This window comes from Phacochoerus africanus, chromosome 10, assembly GCF_016906955.1.
Source record: "Phacochoerus africanus isolate WHEZ1 chromosome 10, ROS_Pafr_v1, whole genome shotgun sequence".
NCBI classification, from domain to species: domain Eukaryota; kingdom Metazoa; phylum Chordata; class Mammalia; order Artiodactyla; family Suidae; genus Phacochoerus; species Phacochoerus africanus.
Window position 1 is genome coordinate 33,531,015 of NC_062553.1, and position 22,567 is coordinate 33,553,581.

General features: G+C 41.4%; 1 protein-coding gene across 7 annotated transcripts in view; it reads right to left on the minus strand.

Moving 5' to 3' along the window:
• The window catches only part of ATP8A1 (ATPase phospholipid transporting 8A1), a 252,441-nt gene that overhangs the window by 211,183 nt on the left and 18,691 nt on the right, over positions 1-22,567 (minus strand). For 4 of the 7 annotated variants that reach the window (XR_007137501.1, XM_047798800.1, XM_047798799.1 and 1 more), the window contains exons 2-4: positions 8,039-8,153; positions 6,663-6,762; positions 5,473-5,571 (exon numbers count right to left, since the gene is read on the minus strand). Coding sequence is in view for 3 of the 7 variants with exons in the window: in XM_047798800.1 (XP_047654756.1) it covers positions 5,473-5,571; positions 6,663-6,762; positions 8,039-8,153 (314 nt within the window). In the remaining 4 variants the exon portion in view is untranslated. Of the gene's footprint in view, positions 1-5,472; positions 5,572-6,662; positions 6,763-8,038; positions 8,177-22,567 lie in introns of those variants that run through there. The other 3 variants (XM_047798802.1, XM_047798801.1, XM_047798803.1) reach the window with 3 other exon arrangements.

Sequence of the window (22,567 nt, forward strand, 5' to 3'; positions counted from 1 at the left end):
AGACAAGATTTTATAGCAGTCAGAAAGAGAAAGGGAAGATGAGTGGAAAGCTGAGCCTGGAGATGCTATCTGCTCTCCAGCTCAACTAGAGGTTTTCCATGGCTTCCTTCTAAACTTAGGGCATTGAGTATAAACATCAGCCTCTGCTGACCTTGCAGAAAAGTGTTGAGTGTAAATAACTCTGAGCTCAAAGCTGCTATCACATAATGTCTGGGGTCAGACTGAGCTGCACATACCTGACTGTAAGGTGGGTTGGCGCGAATGTAACAAATGAGTTCCTAAGTTCCCCGTGGGAGAAGAAACATGGCTTTTAGAATCACAGGGCACAAATCAAAACACTTTTCCAGAGAAAAGCCTGGGCTTGTAGATTAGCACCCCAAGACACAGTGGCGCTCATGAAGACTGGCATAATAGCTGGCACTGTGAACTCAGTTCATCTGAACAATCAGCCACTGAACTGCACAAAATGTAAATAGGGCATTCAGAACGCCTCTGCAGAAGGCTTGTTGGAAATGCTTCTTGCCACATGCAGGAACACACAAAAATTCTTTCTCATAATAAAACACTAATAAAAGTCTAATCATGCAGACATTCAATAGGCAAATGATTGCTTCCAAAAGTAAACACATGATTTGCCAGCAAATGTTCCTTTTTTTTTTTTTTGCTTTTGCTTTTTAGGGCTATACCTGCAACATATGGAGGTTCCCAGGCTAGGGGTCTAGTTGGAGCTATGGCTGCTTATGCAGCAACTCGGGATCCAAGCCGAGTCTGCGACCTACACCATAGCTCATGGCAACACCCGATCCTTAACCCACTCAAGTCACGGATAGAACCTGCAACCTCATGGCTCTTAGTCAGATTCGTTTCTGCTGTGCCACATGGGACCTCCTTGCCAGCCAATGTTCTTTAAAAAAATTTTTTTAAGTTCTGTTAAATTTGTAGCATCAGTAGAGAATATTTTACGATGGATAAAACTCTAAAATACTTACTCTTCTTTTGGTTAGTAAAGATCTTAAGAAAATTAGGAAGTAACCCAAACAAATTTTGGTCCAAAATAAAAGTCCCAGGCAAATTTAGATATTTGAAGGTGTTGCAAATATTTCTAAAGCAACACACATCTAGGACAGACAATGGTTAGATTTCCGATGGAAGGAGACAAATAAAAACTAATGAATGAAACATTCCACTTAAACTGAAAATTTAATCTTAGTGAAACTTCAGAAGATCCTAAGCATTACTTTCCATCAGCACAGAATTCTTATACAAGAGCTTCTTATCCTTCCTCAACCTGCCCACCACAGAATAAATTAGGTTACTTGTCAAGAAATGACTGTGTTGAACATACCTAAGGATCAGACTCAGGTAGATCCTAATCTTATCATTCAAAAAGAAAGTATCTTTGTATCTGAAAGAGGTTGTTATTTCTTCTAAAACTAATAGTTCAGAAAAAAAATTATATGGCTCTGCTCTGAGTTCAAATGCCTCTACTGTCCTACAATCAGAATTTATTTAATATCAATAAAATCTAGTAAATTATTTAATATTATCAATATTTGATTGACAGTACTCCAATAAACTCTACTGTATAAACAGTGCCTTGAACTTGATGGTACTTAAGTATGTGGTGCTGACCATCCCCTCCTTCTGGGAACCCCTCCCTCCCCAGGTATATTTTAAGACCTCATTGCCCAGGTGTTTATCGGCACCTTGGCCCCTCTTCTATCTCTCAGTGATGGAGTCCCTCAAGACTTACTCCCTGCCCTCTCAATGTCTCACACTATACTCTCTTAGCTCATTTCTAGCTGCCATTTCCATGAAAACCATCACCTATATATACATATCAGCAAAGACTCTCATCTGAGCTGCAAACAGTTACAGCCTCCTTGACAGTTCCCTCTGGGGGTCTCAAAGGCATCTCAAACTATGTCCAAAAGGCATTCATGGCTTTATCTCCCAAGACATGGTAATTGTCTCAGACATGGAACTATATACCACCACCTGCACAAACCAGGAGCTTGAGAGTCATTAGCATCTTCTCTCCCTTTCACTCCCATCCAATCCATTTCTTCATTCAATAAATGTTTACAAAACACTACTCTACAGTCAGGCTGTTCCTGTTGCTAACACAGCAAGGAAAAGAGACAGAAACTCCTGCTCCCATGGAACTTACATTCTAGAGGTGGGAGATAAAACATTAATAAGTAGGGTATGTAGCACGTCAGATGGTGGTAAATCTTGTCAATTTCACTCCTAAGTATATGTTGAATTCATTTTTCCATATTTCTTTTTTTTTTTTTTGTCTTTTTGCTATTTCTTGGGCCGCTCCCGCGGCATATGGAGGTTCCCAGGCTAGGGGTCGAATCTGAGCTGTAGCCACCGGCCTACGCCAGAGCCACAGCAACGCGGGATCCGAGCCACGTCTGCAACCTACATCACAGCTCACAGCAACGCCGGATTCTTAACCCACTGAGTGAGGCCAGGGATCAAACCCACAACCTCATGGTTCCTAGTCGGATTTGTTTCCGTTGCACCATGATGGGAACTCCAATGCAGCTTTTTTAAAAAAAAAAAAAAAAAAAACCTAAGATTTCTCTAACAATTCTGTGTTTTCAGGTACGCATGTATGTCATTTGTTACACACAAAAATAGGAATTCATATTATGTTAAGAAGAAGTCCAAGGCATCAAGAGTTAAAACATACTGGGATGTGTAGGTCCTAGGTATCTCAACTGGAGATAATTCTTAGTATTTTATTATAAAATTTTTAAAAAGGTTGTTGAACAGAGTATAAAGGAAGGTTTACTAGAATGTAAACTCTGTTTCATTCATGGTTGCAAGAGTAGTAGACATTACTTATATTCTCCTAAATCTAGTTCTCCTCTATATCCATGGACACTGAGATCATACCTCCCTCTTGTCATGTCACTGGTTCTAATACATCTATAAGCAGATGTGATATGTACAATCTCTGGGCCAAAGTGCAGAAGAAGTGAGACCTCCATTCCTTCTCTTCCTCCGTCATGGCGACAATCGATATTCCACTAAGCAGAGCCACCCATAAGTGACTATAGGAATAATGGTGCCTCCTGCCCTTCCTTCCCCTGCAGTGTCTGCATACGTGAAAAATAAACTTACATTTAAGCCACTAACACTTGGGACATGATTATTACTGCAGTAAAAGTTTAAAGTATCATAACACATATCCTAACGAATGTCTGGTACCTAAGTACTGCTTCATACATCTTTGTTGAATGAATGAACAATTATATAGATTAATTATAATTACTGATAAAGATATTCTTTGTCCAACTACCTAAACTATTTGATTTTTTCCTTTTTTTAGGGAGTAACACTTTAAATTTTCTATCACTTTATATGTTGATATAAGTGTCTGGGGAAGTCATTCTTACAGAATATTTTTAGTCAATATCTTCACCCTGATTTTATTGGAAAATTACTTTCCATGATACTCTTATTAGCCACAATACTCTTACTACATCCTTCAGGAACTGCCTGATTAGCTGCTGCTTTATAATAGTTCCTAATTATTACACCATGCCAAAAAGAGTTCTATAAAAAACAAATTTCTTGGATACCTTTTTATTTACCATGTATTTTCATAGAGAGAGATACTAGAAACTATAGCTAGAGAGCTTGTAGTTTTGCTGGGGAAAAGAAAAGAAAAAGGAAAGGCAGCTTAGAACAGTGATTATAAGGCAGGGCTCTGGAGCTAAACCGCCTCGTTTGAGTTCTGACAGCCCCAGTTATTGGCTCTGTGACTTTGGGCAAGTTGCCTTACCCCCTTGGCTTCCTCTCCCTCATCTGTAAAATAGGGATAATATCAATAACCCTTTAAAGAGTTTTTATAAGATTTAATAAATGAGAACGGCAGAGAGCAAATAGATAGAACCCAGAAGCTCAATAAATGTCATTAATATTGTTGGTGACGCATCATAATGATACAGAGGAAGAGCACTGGGTGGGATGGAATTCTGATTCCATCGATTTCTTACCCGTGTTAAAAGGCCTCTTGAAGCCTCAGCTTTCTCATCTTTAAAATGGGGCCAAAATCTAACTTTTGAAGTTACTGAAGGGCTTAAGCGGCAACAAAAATTGCCAAAACAATAGCACAATGCCTAGCAAATAAGAGATGCTCAATGAAAATTAGGTTAAAGAGACACAACTGTAGTAAAGGCTACTCCTTAAGGACTGCCAAGTGCAAGTAGAATTTAAAGGATGCTAAGTCTGTGTGCAGTGATACAGGTGAAAAGAGAGTCCCCTGAGTTTTCAGCTAGTGGTCCCTGGCAAGTATGCCATTTCTCGAAAGGACTATGATGTTTTACACACATGCACACACATACCTATTTGTACCCCTGTCTTTACTTGGATGTTTTTGAGACTGATGGTCTACATGGTCAGCAGACCCATTTCCTAACAGGCCCAGCGATGCTACAGCTCATGTGATCTTCATGAGATGCCAACTTGACTCTTTATAAGAATAGCATCAATGTTTGTGCAACTTCAAATTGGAGCTTTCTAAAGAATGCCTCAGCCTTTCCTCATCTTCCCATCTGACCTGCCTAAGGCTTGCCAGAAGCTCATTTCAGACAGACATTGTATTTAAAGGGTATAGAAAAAATATATATATAAGCTTTTCAACTAAAGTAGTTAAAGTAATGGTAAAACAAAGGCGAAAGAAAAGCCTGAATTTATTTTGGGCAACTGGCTTTATAAAGGACAAACTGACTTCCCCTTTTCTCTGCTACTACAGAATAACAAAAATAGCAAAAGGCTGTTACTTTCTCTTACCAATATAAAAGGAAACTTAGAACTACTAAAATAAGATGAAAAGGCATCAAAGGTATTTTATAAGGTGAAAATTAGGGCATATAAATTAAAAAATAAAAAATACCAAATACTCTTAACATTTAGGTAACTTCAAATAATCTTCAAATTGAAAATTGAGTATAATTAAAAATAATGTTCAAATTATGGTTTTTTTCCCCAAGCTAATGACTACAGTCAATAATTTATTTCATTAAATTTATTTTATTACAAAGCTACAAATGCAAGTGGACACTCCAACAAGCATTCTGTAATACCAGTCTTTTAGGAATCAAGAGGAATTAACTCCAGGGATGGGAGCATATTTTACATACTTTTAAGTTGAATGGGTGTTTTACTTTTAAAAAATTTTTTTTCTTGCTTTATTAATTTAATTTTTTTCCGCTGTACAGCATGGGGACCAAGTTACTCTTACATGTATACATTTTTTTTTCCCACCCTTTGTTCTGTTGCAATATAAGTATCTAGACATAGTTCTCGATGCTACTCAGCAGGATCTCCTTGTAAATCCTGAATGGGTGTTTTAAATAGCCAGTGTCAAGAATTAAACAACTTAAGAAGGGACTGATATTTTAAAAATACGAATATATAATAAGAGTAACATTTATGTATGAAAAAAATACTTACAATATCTTCTATGATCTCTTTGATAGCTGCCACAGCTAAAATAAATAAGAGAGGAACCAGTGTTGTGTATCGACCTGTTGGTGATACATCAGGTATTTGCTGTTTGAAGGGGGAAAAAAAAAGGAGAAATTCGGTAAGAACTAGAAAGTTTATAATACATTTAAAAACAACACAGTCTTGGTGCTTCTAAATAGGCATCATTGATTGTACCACCTTGGCAGGTTAACACTGGGTGAGGCCATTTGTTTGTAGCTAATAAGCTGCTGAAAGAATAGGTTATTAGCTTCATGGCAAGTGGTTGTACATACAACTAACACCTACAAAGGGGACTGGTTAACTAAATTACAGTGTGTCCATATAATAAAATTTTACACAACCATTAAGAGTGATATTTTAGAAGCACAATGAATCACATGGGAAAAAATCCACATGTTGTTATATGTATAAAGCCGGTGATAAGACATGGATACTCCACATCCTCTTTTTTGTAAACTAGGTCCATTGACAATGCTTGGGATAAAAGAAAAAGACCAGAAGGATACACACCCAATTTTTTTCTTTTTTAGGGCCACACCTGAGGCATATGGAAATTCCCAGGCTAGGGACTGAATGAGAGCTGCAGCTGCAGGCCTACACCACAGCCACAGCAACACTGGATCTGAGTTGCATCTGTGACCAATGCCACAGCCTTAACCAGATGAGCCAGGCCAGGGAATGAACCCATATCCTCACAGAGACAATGTCAGGTCCTTTTACTGTTGAGCCACAACAGGAACTCCTACTTTTTAATAAAATATAATTTTTTTTCTGATTACAACTAACCCAAATACAAAACAAAAAAGTTTTAAAGTGGCAACTCTCATATTCTAAGCTTCAGAATTGACAATATCACTGTTACTGAAATATGTTAATATTTTTAAAAGTCCCATCCCCCTTCACCACCCAAAGTGAACAGTCCTTGCCATATCAAATTGACAGAATGCTTAAAAATAAGCAGATAAAAACGAATCCCAAGGCTTGAGGAGGTAGCGGTATTCAGACATGGCTTATAGCAGGCGCCAGAAAGGCCTGCCCAAACCAGCTCAGCTGTGTTTAGATAAGCGTCAGAAGACTGGACATGGGCTTAACAAACACATTGATTAATATCTGGACACATGACTTTGAGCTAAGGTTTTACAGTGTGACTTTACCTGAAGCAGTGCAATAAAGAGAAAAAACGAATTAGCAGCTCTTCTGAACTGAGAGTAGAGAAATCTTGGAAGGAATGTGATTATGTTGTATTTTGCAGTGCTAGAAAACAAAAATGGAAAGTAGCATAAAACTTAATTACCCCATAAGCAGCACCCACATTTACAGAATCCCGTCATCACTACATAAAAAAAGAATTAGATGATGAACAACTGCCCTCTGCTTCCAACAGGGGGAATAATGCAAATGGTCATCAATCTCAGCGAAAAAGAGTGAAAGGAACCATCTCAATGGTAAAGTTTACTTTTCTGCATAACACTTTTGTTCTCTTTGGCCAATCATCTTGTTATCATTATTAGCAAAGAAGAGCAACTCTAGTTAAGATGATGTATACTATGTTAATAGAAAATAAAATCTTGCCAAACAATTGGCAATTTGACTGGGCCAGAAGCATGACAGAGAGACGGCTTCCCTGGATAACTTCAGAGAAATGGAGATGTTTTCTGGCATTTTGCTTGAATTTTTTTTCATGGCGCCATCAGAAACTTAACCAGGACTCCGCACTAAACATACCAGATGTGTCCACCACCAGGAGGATAACACCATTTAGGTCTCAGAAAACATCCAGTCTCCCCCTTGTTAATGAAATAGAAAGGAGACCAAAGGGACACATGCCACACTCCCAAGCTCAGAAAAGTTACTCTAGCATTTGAAGGTCTAAATATTACTTTTAAATGGTCCTTTCACAAATCTAGGAATTTTGTCTCTGGAAAATCCCCGGGCTGACCCGGGGTGGGGGCAAGAGGTGGTTGACTTGGTTCTAGAGACCACTTCGTGGCGAGCGCTTATAACAGCGCTACTTTTACGTTATGGTTGGAATGAAAACATGACAGTGAAATAATTCTGACAGCCCCCCATTCCTCAACACCATACTCAATTCTGCAAGCAGCAAAAGCCAATCATGAAAGACTGTTTAATTAACACAAGGGAGTTCTAAGTGAAGAACTGCAAAGACCTCTTTCCAAATATTAAAACTTATGCATCAAAAACAAGAGTTCGTGGTTCTATTAACGAGTTTAAGACAAAGGCACTTAGCCACGACCAGCTTTCGTTATTCAGATAACTATGCACAGAATTGGTAGAGCCTGGGTGCTTAGCCTTTCTACATCTTCCTGCTTCTAGATTCTTCTTAACATCTCCTTTGGGGCTAGAAGATGGATAAACAGCTGGTTCACACTGCCTGCAGTGAGCTCTCACCTAGTCAACTGATTTAACTGCAATCTCCTTGCAAGCATTTTCATTTGGGCTGGGCAGAGGAGACGCCCTACCGAGTTCTGCCTTGACCGCTGGTCCCAACGCATTCTTTGGTCGTTCCTACCTGACATGGTTATTGCAGAATTTTGTCAGCTGCGGCTGGTTGATGAATATGGTCCTCACTTCTTCCTGGTCAGCCAGGGAAGTCTTCTCCGACACATCATCTGTCTTCTCATAACCTTAGAGAGATACAGTCTCCTTACTTGAGAAGAAATGCTTCATGTTAATCATCCAGACCAAAACCACATGTCCTAACTATTCCAGCACCTAACATCTGTTCCAAGCTATATGCTTCCCTCTTACTGCTGTTGTGTCTGTTCTAACAAAAAGAAAAAATCCCCACATCTAACATGTCTACTAAATTTGAAAGGCAGGAGTTCCCGTCATGGCGCAGTGGTTAATGAATCCGACTAGGAACCATGAGGTTGCGGGTTCAATCCCTGGCCTTGCTCAGTGGGTTAAGGATCTGGCATTGCCGTGAGCTGCGGTGTAGGTCGCAGATGTGGCTTGGATCCTGCGTTGCTGTGGCTCTGGTGTAGGCTGGTGGCTATGGCTCCAATTAGACCCCTAGCCTGGGAAGCTCCATATGCCACGGGTGTGGCCCTAGAAAAAAATGCAAAAAAAAAAAGATAAATTTGAAAGGCAGCCTTTTATAATGTGAGACAAAGAATGTATATATGTATGTGTGACTGGGTCACTTTGCTGTACAGTAGGAAATTGACAGAACACTGTAAACCAACTACAATGGAAAAAAATCATTTTAAAAAAAGGCAGCCTTTAAGAGTCATGTAAAAACTGACCCCTTTCAAAAACAGTGACATTCATTTTTAATTTGTAATCTTTTCCCCATAAATATTCAACTTCTTTTCTTCTGTTACATGAAAATATGTCCATAAGTCACACAAAAATTTTAAATGGTTTACATTACAGTTTTAGACAAGGCTAACAAGACAGAGGTGATTACAATATATTCCGAAATATTAAGCATACCATTTAATGCTTTTCTTTTTTTTTTGATAAAGACAGAAAAAGATAAACATTAAGGTTTAAATAGACAATCACCACAATGATCTAACTCACCAGGATCATCTTCATATTCCTAGTGATTAGGACTTACGTTCACAAGTGAATTTTATGTTTCTTAAGATCATTTCAAGTTACCTCACAATCACAGAAACAATGCCAACAGACACAATTCTATTTGCAATTTCAACGGGGTAACACCATGCTGTCATGTTGACAACACATTTAAAAATACACACAGGTTCTAGAAGAACAGACAAAAATGAATCTGCTTCTTTTACCATCTAGTAAGAACTGAGACTGGATTAAATCGGTCCCTTACCCCTTTGCTAGAAAGAATCACGGACACCACTTAATCACAAATACCCACTCCTCTTTTCTGCCCAGCCCGTGCCAACTCCTCCCAAAGACCTGCCAACAGGGGCCGCTTCTGAAGCAGTCTCCAGGGCTAACATCAGTGAACCTTCCCTCTGCTCCCAAAGGCCTCTGTACCCACCCCTCCCCCCCATCCCTTGAGTCAGTCCCCAGCCAGAACGGGAACTCCCTGGGCCAGAGCTGCCATATTACTTATCTTCTACCACCAGTACCAACAAACAGCAGGTACTCAATGAATGTTTGCTGAATAAATAAAAACCAGGTGACAAAGGAGTGATTATGTGGCTTTTTCTTTCTTTCTTTCTTTCTTTTTTTTTTTTTTGAGGGCAAACAAATGCTTCTCCACCAACAATGACACAATGACAGCCAAGTGCTGGTAATAAATTGCACAATGAAAGCTTGTCTCTGGGATTTTGTTACTCCATGAAACCAGAAGGGCTTCCACCAAGGGGGGGAGACATGAGCATAGGGAGCAGGAGGGTGAGCATCAGTGTGATGCAAACAGGGCCAATGCTGCTGCAGAAGACACGAAAGGCAAAGCCAAGATAGGTGAGATACACTGCTGCCAAAGCACACAGGCCAGGTTTCAGAGGATCTCTCATGCTTGTGAAGAAGTCTGGATGGCATCCTTTGCTTGGCAGTGAGCCGCTGACAGCTTTCCAAGTGGGGAGGCACAGAGTGACAGGCACATTTTATCCTCCTCATTCTCGAGGTCACAGGGCTGCAAAGACTGAGTATTGTTCTGTTCTCAACAAAAGGTCCTTGTTGGTTATCTTTTATATACATGAATGTGTACAGGGAAATCTCAAACTCCTAATTTACCCCACTGGTTCCACTTTGGTAACCATAAGGGTGTCTTCTGTGTCTGTGAGTCTATTTCTGCTTGGGGAATAAGTTCATTTTTTTTCCTTAGATTCCAAATATAAGTGATATTATATGATATGTGTTTTTCTCTGACTTCACTTAGGATGATAAACTCTAGGTCCATCCATATTGCTGCAAATGGCATGATTTCACTCTTTCTTATGGCTGGTGACCCTTTTAGAAGAAGCTCCAGAGAAACCCCTGGCTCCCTGGCACCATGTGAGGACACAGGAAGAAGATGCCATCTATGATGAGGAAACGAGCCCTCTCCAGATTCTAAACCTGCCAGTGCCTTGATCTTGGCCTTCCCAGCCTCCGGAATTGTGAGATGTACATTTCTGTTATTCATAAGCCACCCGGTACATGGGGCTTTGTTATAGCAGCCCGAACCAACTAAGTCATGGATTATCAAATAAAGGCATATCAATATTTTAAAAAATCTTTTATAACCTGTTCCCTCATGACAGTGCAGAGACCACAATGCATTGTTTATGGCAGTCTGAGTAGACACAAAGCCTCAGGAAAACCGGCTCTCCCTCCACTCTGCTCTGAACTGAGGCCCTCAAGTGGCACTTGCTTTAAGCAACTGGCCTTTTGAGGGCCTGGCCCTTGGATGTTCTCAGTGGAGGAGTCAGGGTCACTCTTTCCCCACCCTGTTCCTTTTACTGTGGGGTTTGAAGTGCTGCCAAGTATAGATGGAAATCACATCTTCTCCTCACATATTAATTTGTATTCAAGAATTTCGAGGGGGTGGAGTTCCCGTCGTGGCGCGGTGGTTAACGAATCCGACTAGGAACCATGAGGTTGCGGGTTCAATCCCTGGCCTTGCACAGTGGGTTAAGGATCCGGCGTTGCCGTGAGCTGTGGTGTAGGTTGCAGACGCGGCTCGGATCCCGCGTTGCTGTGGCTCTGGCGTAGGCTGGTGGCTACAGCTCCGATTTGACCCCTAGCCGGGGAACCTCCATATGCCGCGGGAGCAGCCCAAAGAAATAGCAAAAAGACAAAAAAGAAAAAAAAAAAAGAATTTCTAGGGGGCAAAGGACACTCCTAGGACTAAGGCATTGGAATCACCTCTTCCCTTAAATGGGAGCCAGGGTAATGAAAACAATTCTAAGGGACTTGGTAGGGCCCCAACCGAGGTGTGATAATAAGGGACCCCTAAAAAAAAAAAAAACTCACCAAAATTAGAGGGAAGAGCTATACTGCTGATCTGTTCTCAAGAGCAGGGCCATCAACAGGCATAGGAAAGGATGCTCAGGATTACTAATCATCAGGGAAATGCCAATAAAACCACCATGATATATCACCTCACACGTGTCAGAATGGCTATCATCAAAAGGAACATAAGTACCGGTGAGGATGCGGAGAAAAGTGAACCCTAATGCATCGTTGATGGGAATGTTTGTGCAGCCACCGTAGAAAATATTATGAGGGTTTCTCAACAAACTTAAAATAGAGCTACCATATCACCCAGGAATTCTACCCCTGGGTATATATCTGAAAAAACCCAAACCACTAATTTGAAGGCATACATGCACCCCAAGGCTCATAGAAGCATTATTTACAACTGCCAAGACATGGAAGTAACTTAAGTGTCCATCAAAGGATGAATGGATAAAGAAAATGTGGAATACACACACACACACACACACACACACACACATATATATATGATGGAATACTACTCAGCCATTAAAAAGAATGGAAAAACGCCATTGGCAACAACACGGATGGACTTGGAGAGTATTATGCTAAGTGAAATAAGTCAGAAAAAGGCAAATACTATATGGTATCACTTACATGTGAAACATAAAAAATACAACAAACTATTAAACAAATGAATAAACAAAAAGAAACAGACTCACAGATATAGAGAACAGACTAATGGTTACTAGTTGGGAGAGCAAAGCCGGGAGGGGCAATATAGGGATGGAGGATTAAGAAGTACAAATTACCAGGTATAAGACAAGCTAAAAGGATATATTGTAGGGAATATAGCCAATATTCTATAATAATTATAAATGGAGTATAACCTTTAAAATCATGAATCACTGGAGTTCCCGTCATGGTGCAGGGGTGACAAACCTGACTAGTATCTGTGAGGATGCAGGTTCGATCCCTGGCCTTGCTCAGTGGGTTAAGGATCCAGCATTGCTGTGAGCTGTGGTGTTGGTTGAATATGGGGCTTGGAGCTGGTGTTGCTGTGGCTGTGGTATAGGCCAGCAGCCACAGTGCAGATTCGACCCCTAGCCTAAGACCTTCCATAGGCCACAGTTGTGACTCTAAAAAGCAAAATAATAATAATAAAATTATGAATCAGTATACCGTACATCTGTAACATATAATATTGTAAATCAACTACATTTCAATAAAAACGTGACTTTAAAGCATTAAAAAAAGAGTTGGGCATTAAAGGGCTGGTTTTAGGCACAGGATATTGCTGATACTGTAGGCAAGACAGTAGAAGATTCAGCACTTTGGAAATGCCTTGGAAGGAGTGCGCATGGAGCTGAACCCTTGGGGCTCAGGCAGTGGGATGCCCTGAGCAAGTGTGATACCGAAGCAGGGAGGAAGACACTCAGCCAGTGGGAGCTGGTGGTCACTGCTGGCCTGTCTCCTCAGAGCGCCAGCAAGCTTGGCTGTGACCCGGAGACCCACTCTTAACACAAGAGCTGCACAAAGAAGCACATGATATGTGCAGATTTATTGGATCTCCAGGGGGTTTGGATGGTTGCTTCTGGGATCCCCTCGGTGACCCTTCCTCACTGGGTTATTACTGAGATGGTTCAGAATGAGCTCTGAAGCCCACCTTGGAACACGTTCAATCCCCATATCAAGCAGAGTCAAACGAACAGGACCAGGGAAACGGCAAAGCCAAGAATAAAACGTGACTTTAAGTAGTCACTTAATGTTATTAAGCTTCAGTTTCCCAGTCTATAAAACTTTAAAGAAATTTTATATGGAAGAGTTTATGCAAAGTTCTTAACAAAATGCCTCATATTCATTAAGTACCTAAGAATCTAAGATACTTACCTATCTACTAAAAGAGTTAGTAGGAGTAAATAATGATAAGTCCATATGTTGAACCTGATAGAAATGGGAGGCTGGCACCCTGCCTCCCAAGCAATCTCCAGCATGGCAATTCCTTGCCTTGTAATTGTTAATTCATCTGCTCCCCCTGCTACACTGAGAATTATCTGAAGAGTATACCTCTGGCTCACAGCAAGCACTCAAGTTCTGATGAATTAACAAATGATCCAAAACACATTTGGCAATACATCAAGAACAGACCCCTCCTTTAAAAGCAGATGTAGGATATCCAGTAAGTTTGATGCATAAATCCCAAATGACAAATAGTAAGTTTCTGATGAGAAACAATCACCATAGGAACTAGACAGAGTAATTGAAGTTCCACAGTCAACTGACGTCTCCCCTGAAGCCTCTGCAGAAAGTCCAGTGATCAAGTGGTGGTGCCTGGTGTGCACCAAAGCAACCCATTGGTAGTGAGATGACATGATTTGAATGGCAATGGGCCAGCACAGCCTGATGCACCCAACCCACAACAGAGGTCGATGCACCGTAGGACCCCCAAATCCAAAGTCTGTTGAAACACCATGGCAATGGGGCCAGGACACCTCAGATCCGTTGGCCAGCACGGCTTGTCCCCTGAACTGAGAAGAGTGCTGCCAATGTTTACCTCCCTGACACAGCCTTTTCCAAACCATTTCCATCTCCAAATTCAAGTTGATACCTAACCTGCCAATGGGACGCCCATCAAAAGCTGCAGGCAGAGGAACAAATCTGCCCCTCACGCAGGTGACTGCCCTCCTAGCATGTGCTAATCTTACACAGAAGTAAGAAGGCAAGCTCACTTCCCTCCTTTTCAAGTGCTTGGGGGCATCTCAATATGGCCCCAGGAACAGCCACATGAACCAGGGCTGATAATGACACCAGAGACACACTCCTTCGCCACAGTGTGGATTCTTCAGAGGAACCACTCAGGCATTCACCCCAGCGTCCCCAGTGCTCAGCCAGGCATCTGGCATCCACAGAAGCATCATTACTCTTCTGACACTAAAAGTGCTACAGAGCAAACCTCTGCAGCCACCTTCACACATCCATCACTTTAAAAGGATTAGAAATGAACCAGGGCTCAACAATGGCTTCATTCACTATTATACTCGCTAAAATGTATGATGTGTTAACACCAGCCAGAATCAAAGCAGACTTCCAAAATAAGCTACTCTGGACTAGTTCTTATTAAAATGAGTAAGGAAAAGGCCAAAGAGCATAGATAATAATTCAGTAATTCAAAATTCCGGGTACACTGAAAATGCCATACCTCATGTTTGTGACAGCCCACTTGACTGTCCCCCCTCCCCCGCAGAAAAGCAGTTGTTTTCTGAATTATAGTTTACCTTCATTAATAATAAAATTACTTAATATTTCCAAAGCACACACCAAACCAGGGATTTTACCTGACCAAATTTTGCCTTCTTGGTTATAAAAGGACCAAATACTACTTCTGAAGGATCAGTAATTTCAGTGCAGGGAAAACAGGGCCACATATCACTTGTAGCTACTGAATGTGCTACAAGGAGGGAATACTTTGTATTAACAGAGGAGGGATATAGAAGCAACATCCCGCTGCTGAGCATTTCAGCTTCGAACAATAATTTTCATTATCGAGAACACATAAGATGCTGATGCAACAGCACCTCAATCGTGGCCCTGAAGTGAACATGTGGTTCGTCCTCCCCTAAGAGCACAGGACTGTTTTAACACCCACTTGGTGGTTGTGGGGAGAGCTCGGGTTCTTCCGCTCTTGACTTACACGAGCCTGGGCACAGAATCCCTGGGGGCGCTCCTTTTCCCTTGCTAATGAGGAAGGGAGGCTAATAATCTGAAATTCTCTTTCAGCTCTAAAATGCTGTGAAATCAGTATCTGCTAGGCATAGGAAGAAAAAGGTCAATACATCAGCTGTTCAGAAGAATAGGGAAGTTAAAAAAAAAAAAATCCCTACTTAAACCAGATGTTTCAGAGTAACAGCTGCCTTACATAATTGGCTGCCAGAACACAGGCACAAAGTCATTGGTGCTTTGTGCTCATGCCCGAACCTCCATATTTGAAAAGATAAGTAGCGACAATCATTCGTGGTCAGCAACCACCTGGCACCCACCCGCTGAGCAGTGTCAACTAGGCTACCAAGTATGTTGACACCTAGTTTTCCTTTCTTCCTCTGCCCAGGTTCATGGTCAGGTGCTTAAATGCGTACAATATAGTGGAGTGGAGAAGAAAAATGCTCAGCAGTTAAGGTGAGAGGCTTTGCACCCTCTCATACAGTTACAGTGGAAATATCATCTCTGAATTTGCCATTTCTCATCATATAAACCATGACCCAAACAGTAAGACCCATCGTTCACAATAGCCAAGACATGGAAACATCCATCGACAGACGAATGGCTTAAGAAGATGTGATACATACACAAAATCGAAAACTACTCAGTCACAAAAACAAAATAATGCCATTTTCAGCCACAAGGATGCAACTAGAAATTATCATATTAGGTGAAGTCAGTCAGAAAGAGAAAGACAAATACCATGTGATATCACGTATATGTGGAATCTAACGTATGGCACAAATGAACAGACCCACAGACGTAGAGAATAGACTCGTGGTTGCCAAGTGGGAGGAGGGAGGGGGAAGGGAGTGGGATGGACTGCAAGTTTGGTGTTGGCAGATGCAAAATATTACACTTAGAATGCATAAGCAATGAGGTCCTCCTATACAACGCAGGGAACTATATCTAATCTCTTGGGATAGACCATCATGGAAAATAATATTAAAAAAAAGAATGTATAGGTATGTACGCATACACTGATGAGTCACTTTGTTGTACAGCAGAAACTGGCACGACATTGTAAAGCAACTATACTTTAATAAAAAATATATACATTCAAAAATATACTTGACGTGGGAAAACCAAAAGTCTTAGGGACATATTAAGGTAGGTACTAACATTCAAAAAATTTATGGATAATATTTAATTAAAGTTGTGACCAGTGAATATATCTAGATAGTGAAATAGCAAATTCTACCCTACGATTTTATAAATTAACATTAAATAAGTACATGTTTTCTCCAAATTGTCATCTGTATCAGGTTATGCAATAGAAGCAGGGGTGGGTAAGTAGGAGGGAGAAGAGAACAAGATAGAAAATCATTCTGTTGCCTAGTAGTGTGGTTTTGAACCATTACATTTTTTGCAGACTCAACTTTATTACAATTACAAATAAGGCTGTAATTGGAATCAGAATATCTATATCATCTCCTAAACATATTCAGGAGAGTCCCATTACATATGCCTTTACTCAGTGGCTCCTAATATTAGATATTCAGGAAGCCATATTAATTGCTTGAAATTCTTGAGCTGGAATGAAGTCTTTAGACAACAGTCTAATAAAAAAAAAAATTAACTGGAAAACTAGCCTGATACTTCAGAGGCACAACTGCAGAATTTAGGTGTGATTACAATAAGGTGCTACTTAGTAGGAAATTATGACCATTACCTACAGTCCTTTCCAAGGTTGAATATGTTTTTATTTTGTTCACTGAGAAATGGTAATAATAAATTAAAAGCCCTCATCTAATAATTTTTGGGGGGAACTTAAGTGTCTGGAGCAAAACAGTCTTTGGTGAATAACTAAGATGTTTGTATTTTATTTATTTTAGCTTTAGTGGTTACCATATATATTGTTTATTTAAGCAGACATACAGAAGCAGTTACTAGAGCTACAAAAGAGATTTGAAATCCCATGTTCTGCATTGTTGGAGTGGAACAGTCATTTCAAATGTTCAGTTGTGAGCCTGACGGCAGCTGTTCAGACAGACAGGGAACAAAAGGATGGAATGACCACTCTGGAAACAATGAACGGGGTGCTTTAAAGGTTAAGACTCACAAACTACAGTTTAAATATGGCACTGAAGAAATCAAACACCTCTAATAGCAGGGAAATGAAATAGAAACTATTCAGCAAAGCATCTCAAATTTCTCGACCATGACTGCAAAAGGCAAAGAGAAAATCAAATTTTCAATTGCATCAATATCCCTTCCCTGTATGGAATATTGAGTCAGGCTCTATGCAGTGAACATCTGCTGTTCATTCCAGCTCGGCGTCTGCTTCTCCTGAAACCAGTCCTTTGGTTTTCTTTGGAGGACTCCCCTCCCCCAACTGCAGGCAGTCTTGAGGGGCCAGTCCATCAAAAATATCATTCCACTCTTTGACTTAAAGGTGGGCACATGACCCATGCTAAGCTAATCACAGGCAATTTGCAGTCTAGATGTATGAAAAGGCTAAGAAGCACAGAGAAGATGGATTATGTGGCATCTGTGTCCATTAGTCCAGCTGCCTTGCATGCTTCTTGATCTTCCTAAAAAGCTTTTCACTTGATGCTGAGATCTACTCTACCTACTGAAAGAATAGGCTCAGCTTCCATAGTATGGGATTTAAGCAGAGGTATTTCAGTCTTCGGCTGGAAGCCAGGTCCTGCCCCAATGCCTACCTAATTAAGGTGGGTTCTGACTGGCCCTGGGCCTGCACCTGACCAGGCTTCTTCTTCAAAGGAGCTGAATCCTCTTCTCTATCCTCAAGTCACTAGCTGGCTTTTCTGGAATAATGACCCAGAACCACATACAACCACCCTGCCGCCTGAATCATGAGGCTGCCTGGAAACTTCCCCAGGAGGCCCTACTTGCTAGATCAGATCTCCTCTGATATTAACAGCTGCCCTATCCAAGCCCTTGGTCCAGCATATTCTGGGACAACAAGGGGTTTCCGACCTAAGGAATTTACACAACAGCCAAAAAGTTTTCCATACCCCTGGCTTCATCTCCTTTAGCCTCTTTTTCATGCAACCCTGATGCTGGCTCATTACCCATAAGCCCATTTAAGTTAAACCAAAATGCAACAAAGAAAATTCCACTTACCCTGATGATATAAAACATGGTTTTCTCCTTCAAAAAACTTTTTTTTTTAATTTTTTAAATTTTTTTTTTAGGGCTGTACCCGTGGCATATGGAGGTTCCGATACTAGGGGTCGACTTAGAGCTGTAGTTGCTGGTCTACACCACAGCCACAGCAATGCCAGATCTGAGCCGCGTCTGCAACATAAACCACAGCTCATGACAATGTGGGATCCTTAACCTACTGAGCGAGGCCAGGGATCGAACCTGTGTCCTCATGGATCTAATCATATTCACTTCTACTGAGCCACTATGGGAACTCCTGTTTCATCTTACAAAAGAGTTCACTCCCCACCCCCAAAGAATTCTTCTCAAAATGATGAAGATGAGGAAACTTGCCTTCCTATATGGATAACTGCTGATGGTCAGAGAGCCACGGAGTACCAGAGTCAGGATAACATTTTGAAACTGATAAAAGTCCAACTCAGTTCTAAAGCTTTAACACTGAAGATTTATTCACACAACAGTTAAGCTTGACCTGACCTCTTCCGCTGCCCCATTTCTCCTCTACTGGCCCCATTCCACCTCAACACAGTTTTTCCAGCCATGACCCTCTCCTACCTCATGGCCTTGTATCCACAGCCTTGCATCTGCTGTTAGATGTCACAGCAGTCTCCCGGGTCATTCTTCCTTGAAGCATCATCTACAAAATGTTGAGTATACAGTGGTCCTTTGACCACTCCAATATCCATCATTTGACCTATATACTTACGTATATAGTAACTGAGAATATTACTACTACTATATGTTGCAGATGTACCTGACATAGGCACTGAGGATAGGACACGCACAAGGGCACATGTGAGTATCTACCGGTGTGTTACTCTAAAATGAGGAAGTAACATAACACTTCAGGAAAGTCCCTTGCATGGAACAAATGTTCACTAAGTTTTCTGTGTATTATCAGGCACTCCCATATTCCCAAGACTTTAGTCTTGTCCCTCTTCGGATACCCACTAATAGATCTTCCTGTCAGGACCTGCCATTACCATACATGGTAAGTGGTATTTTTCTTGAAGTGTCTTTGTAAGAACTGATCTAAAAATAAGTGTGAAAACACACTGACATTATTTTTTTGTGTGTCTCAAACAGGAAAAAAATAATGGCTTAACACTTCCTGCACTCATGCTGAACCGCCACAAGCTCCAAAAGTAGCACTAAAAATTCTAAGTGGTAGACACTGAAAAAAAAAAAGTATTCTTGGTATTCAGAGGAAAGGCTAGCCTTACGCATTATTACATGAAAACCTAGTCACGCCTAGTCTTGGGCTTCACACCTAGTAAGCACCCAATTTCTTTGGCTGCCAGCCCTGGATACTAACCTAGAAAAATAATCATTGTGGGCATTCTGAGTTACTGCAAATAATAATGAAAACACTTATTAATGCCAAATCGTGCTTAACAGGAAAAGGAAGAAGAACAATGAAAGATGAAAGGAAGTTAATGATACCTCCGTGGGGATATCCCATTGATCACTTGGTCAGAGAGAAGAAATAAATGTTGTGTTCCCAATATAGATTAAACATTGGCACCGAAACAGATTATACTAGCAATGAGGGGTTTCAACCACCAGACATCTATCTATCAGGCATCTCCTAGACGTCTTAATTAGCTAAAAAGCATCTCTGATGGTCTTGGCAGCAAATTCATCCCTAAGAAGGAGGAGAAGACAGGATGAGGAATTGCTACTATGGACTGGATTCTAATCAATGAAGAAGAGATAAAGTAACAATGATACTCATAGAAAACCACACTGCACCAAAGAGCTTTTGGTAGGCAAAGAGGGGAATACCTGGCCAAGTCAGGCATGTGTTCTGGATTCCCGGAGGATGTAGCTCAAGTTAGCCTAGAGCCCGCAAAGGCGCAGAAATTCAGAAGGCTGGCTAAAGCAACATGCTGACTAATTGCGAAAGGTCCTGTCTAAGGCAGAAAGAGAAGTGAGGTCAAAAAGACCACTGTTGTAGCACAAGAGGACCCGAACAAGGAAAAGCAGATAAAAAGAGCATGGGAAAGATCGGAAATAGCCTCCCATGTTCAAGAGCGAAGCGTAACAGATGCATAGACATGTGAGAATGGAGGGAAGGTGTTTTACAAAATGTTAGAGACTACCAAAGTGTCTTCTTCCTTCCATTCGGAATATAAGGAATTGATGGGATAGGGTCACTCCCTGCAATAGATGGTGTAATGTTCATGGATGATAAAAATGGGAACTCCTTGGAGTTCCCATCGTGGCGCAGTGGTTAACAAATCCGACTAGGAACGATGAGGTTGCGGGTTTGATCCCTGGCCTCGCTCAGTGGGTTAAGGATCTGGTGTTGCCGTGAGCTGTGGTGTAGGTCGCAGACATGGCTCGGATCCTGCGTTGCTGTGGCTGTGGCGTAGGCCGGTGGCTACAGCTCCGATTAGACCCCTAGCCTGGGAACCTCCACATGCCCTGGGAGTGGCTCGATAAAAGGCAAAAAGACAAAAAAAAAAAAAAAAAAAGGAATGCCTCAACTCCCACTTCCCCTGCTTCACTTCATTCTCCATCAAGGATAATCATCCTAAAACTAGGAAGGTGAGAATAAACAGTGGTTGGAGGAACTAAAGCAAAAGAGAATGTAGGGAATTATTTAAAAGAAAAAAAAAAAAGACAAGGCGCGCATACACACACAAATGTGTACACATGTATACATACATACATCATTTTTAAACCTACAGAGCTGTGAGAACTTGCAGAATAGTTAAGTGAACTGTCGCTAGTCATAGAAGAACCATGGTGAATGAGAAAGGTCCCAGTGGTTTAAAAAGGAAAGTAGTGGATCCTGTACATTATAAACTACTGCTCATAGGGAGATCCCTTCATGGCTCAGTGGGTTGAGAATCCAACTGCAGCGGCTCAGGTTGCTGTGGAGGCATGGATTCAATCCCCCCAGCCTGGCACAGTGGGTTAAAGGACCCAGTGTAGGTCACAGCTGTGGCTCGGATTCAATCCCTGGCCTGGGAACTTCCATACGCCACAGGTACAGCCATAAAAAAACCAAAAAAACTACTGCTCATGAAAATGGCAATCTACGGACCTGTTTTCAGAGTTCACAGATGAACATAATGGGATCTACAGCTTCTAAAGGTTTATGGTAAATTTCTAAAAATATTTTATTCAAAGTTGGAAGGAAAACTTCCCTTTTGCCTTGAGAATTCAGTTAACACTGAGTAGCATTCACTGTTTTGAAAGTGCTGTTTCTCATACCCCAAATACAGAGATTAAAAGGAAATCTTCCCCTTTAAAAAGGTCCTTTACGTTGCCAAAGTCTGAGTAATAGTGTGATCGGCCAAATTCTTAGCACTTTGTACATCCATAAGGCTTCCCACTAGAACCCCTTCTTATAAAAGCGAGACACATGATCCCGTGATTATGTAACAACATGGACTCACAACCGGTTGACAAACATCCTTGAGTTCCCTCCTGCCTGCAAGTGCTCCGGAAGGTGCTTGCTTCCCTTGGCTCATCCTCGGTTCCCGCCCCTCCTCTCTGCCCCCGACCTACTTCCCTAGTCCAGGATATCAGAGTCATCAAGGGGCACTTGACCAGCAGGGCCAGTTGGACTTCCTTCTGGGAACGTGGACCTGTGGGCCATAGACACAGGTGGGCAGACTGGGCACTGAGCAGGGACCATCACAGAGAGTCAGGCGGGAGGAGGGGTCACACACACCCCCAGCCCCCCACAAAGCCACATGTATGGTGAAGGTATGAAGAAGAGAATAGAGTGGATGCACAGAGAACAAACCAGGGCAAGGGTGGGCAGAGGGAGAGACCCAAAGGCTGCATCCCAGGCAGCTCTGCCATGATCCAAGGGGACCCCTCGATAAAGGACATACATAACTTTCCGAGGGACCTGAAGCCAGACTGCCTGGGCTCCAATGACAGGATAAGGACATACATGGCACAATTAACAACTATTCATTCTTGGGTAATGAATGAATCAGAACTCAGAAAGGTGTTGAGAGGTTGAATAAATCGAAGCTCTTGTACTAAGGCCTATAAGAATCAACTGCGCAGATATAATAGGGGGGATATTTGGCCCAGCAAATGGTTTTTATTGTTTTCACTGCTTTCTTAGCAAGAAAGAACTTGCTAAGCATTAGAACTGTCTGAGAATGGAATGGAAAGGACTGTTTTACTAGAGGGAGTGATCCTGTCACAGCAAGGTGTTCAAGCAGGAACTGGATAACCAGTTGCTGGAGGGCTCTATCAGGGACTCTGCACAGTTCCCTCCAACTCTAAAATTCCATGATACCATCTTTTTAAAAAGGGCTTGGTTTGGTTT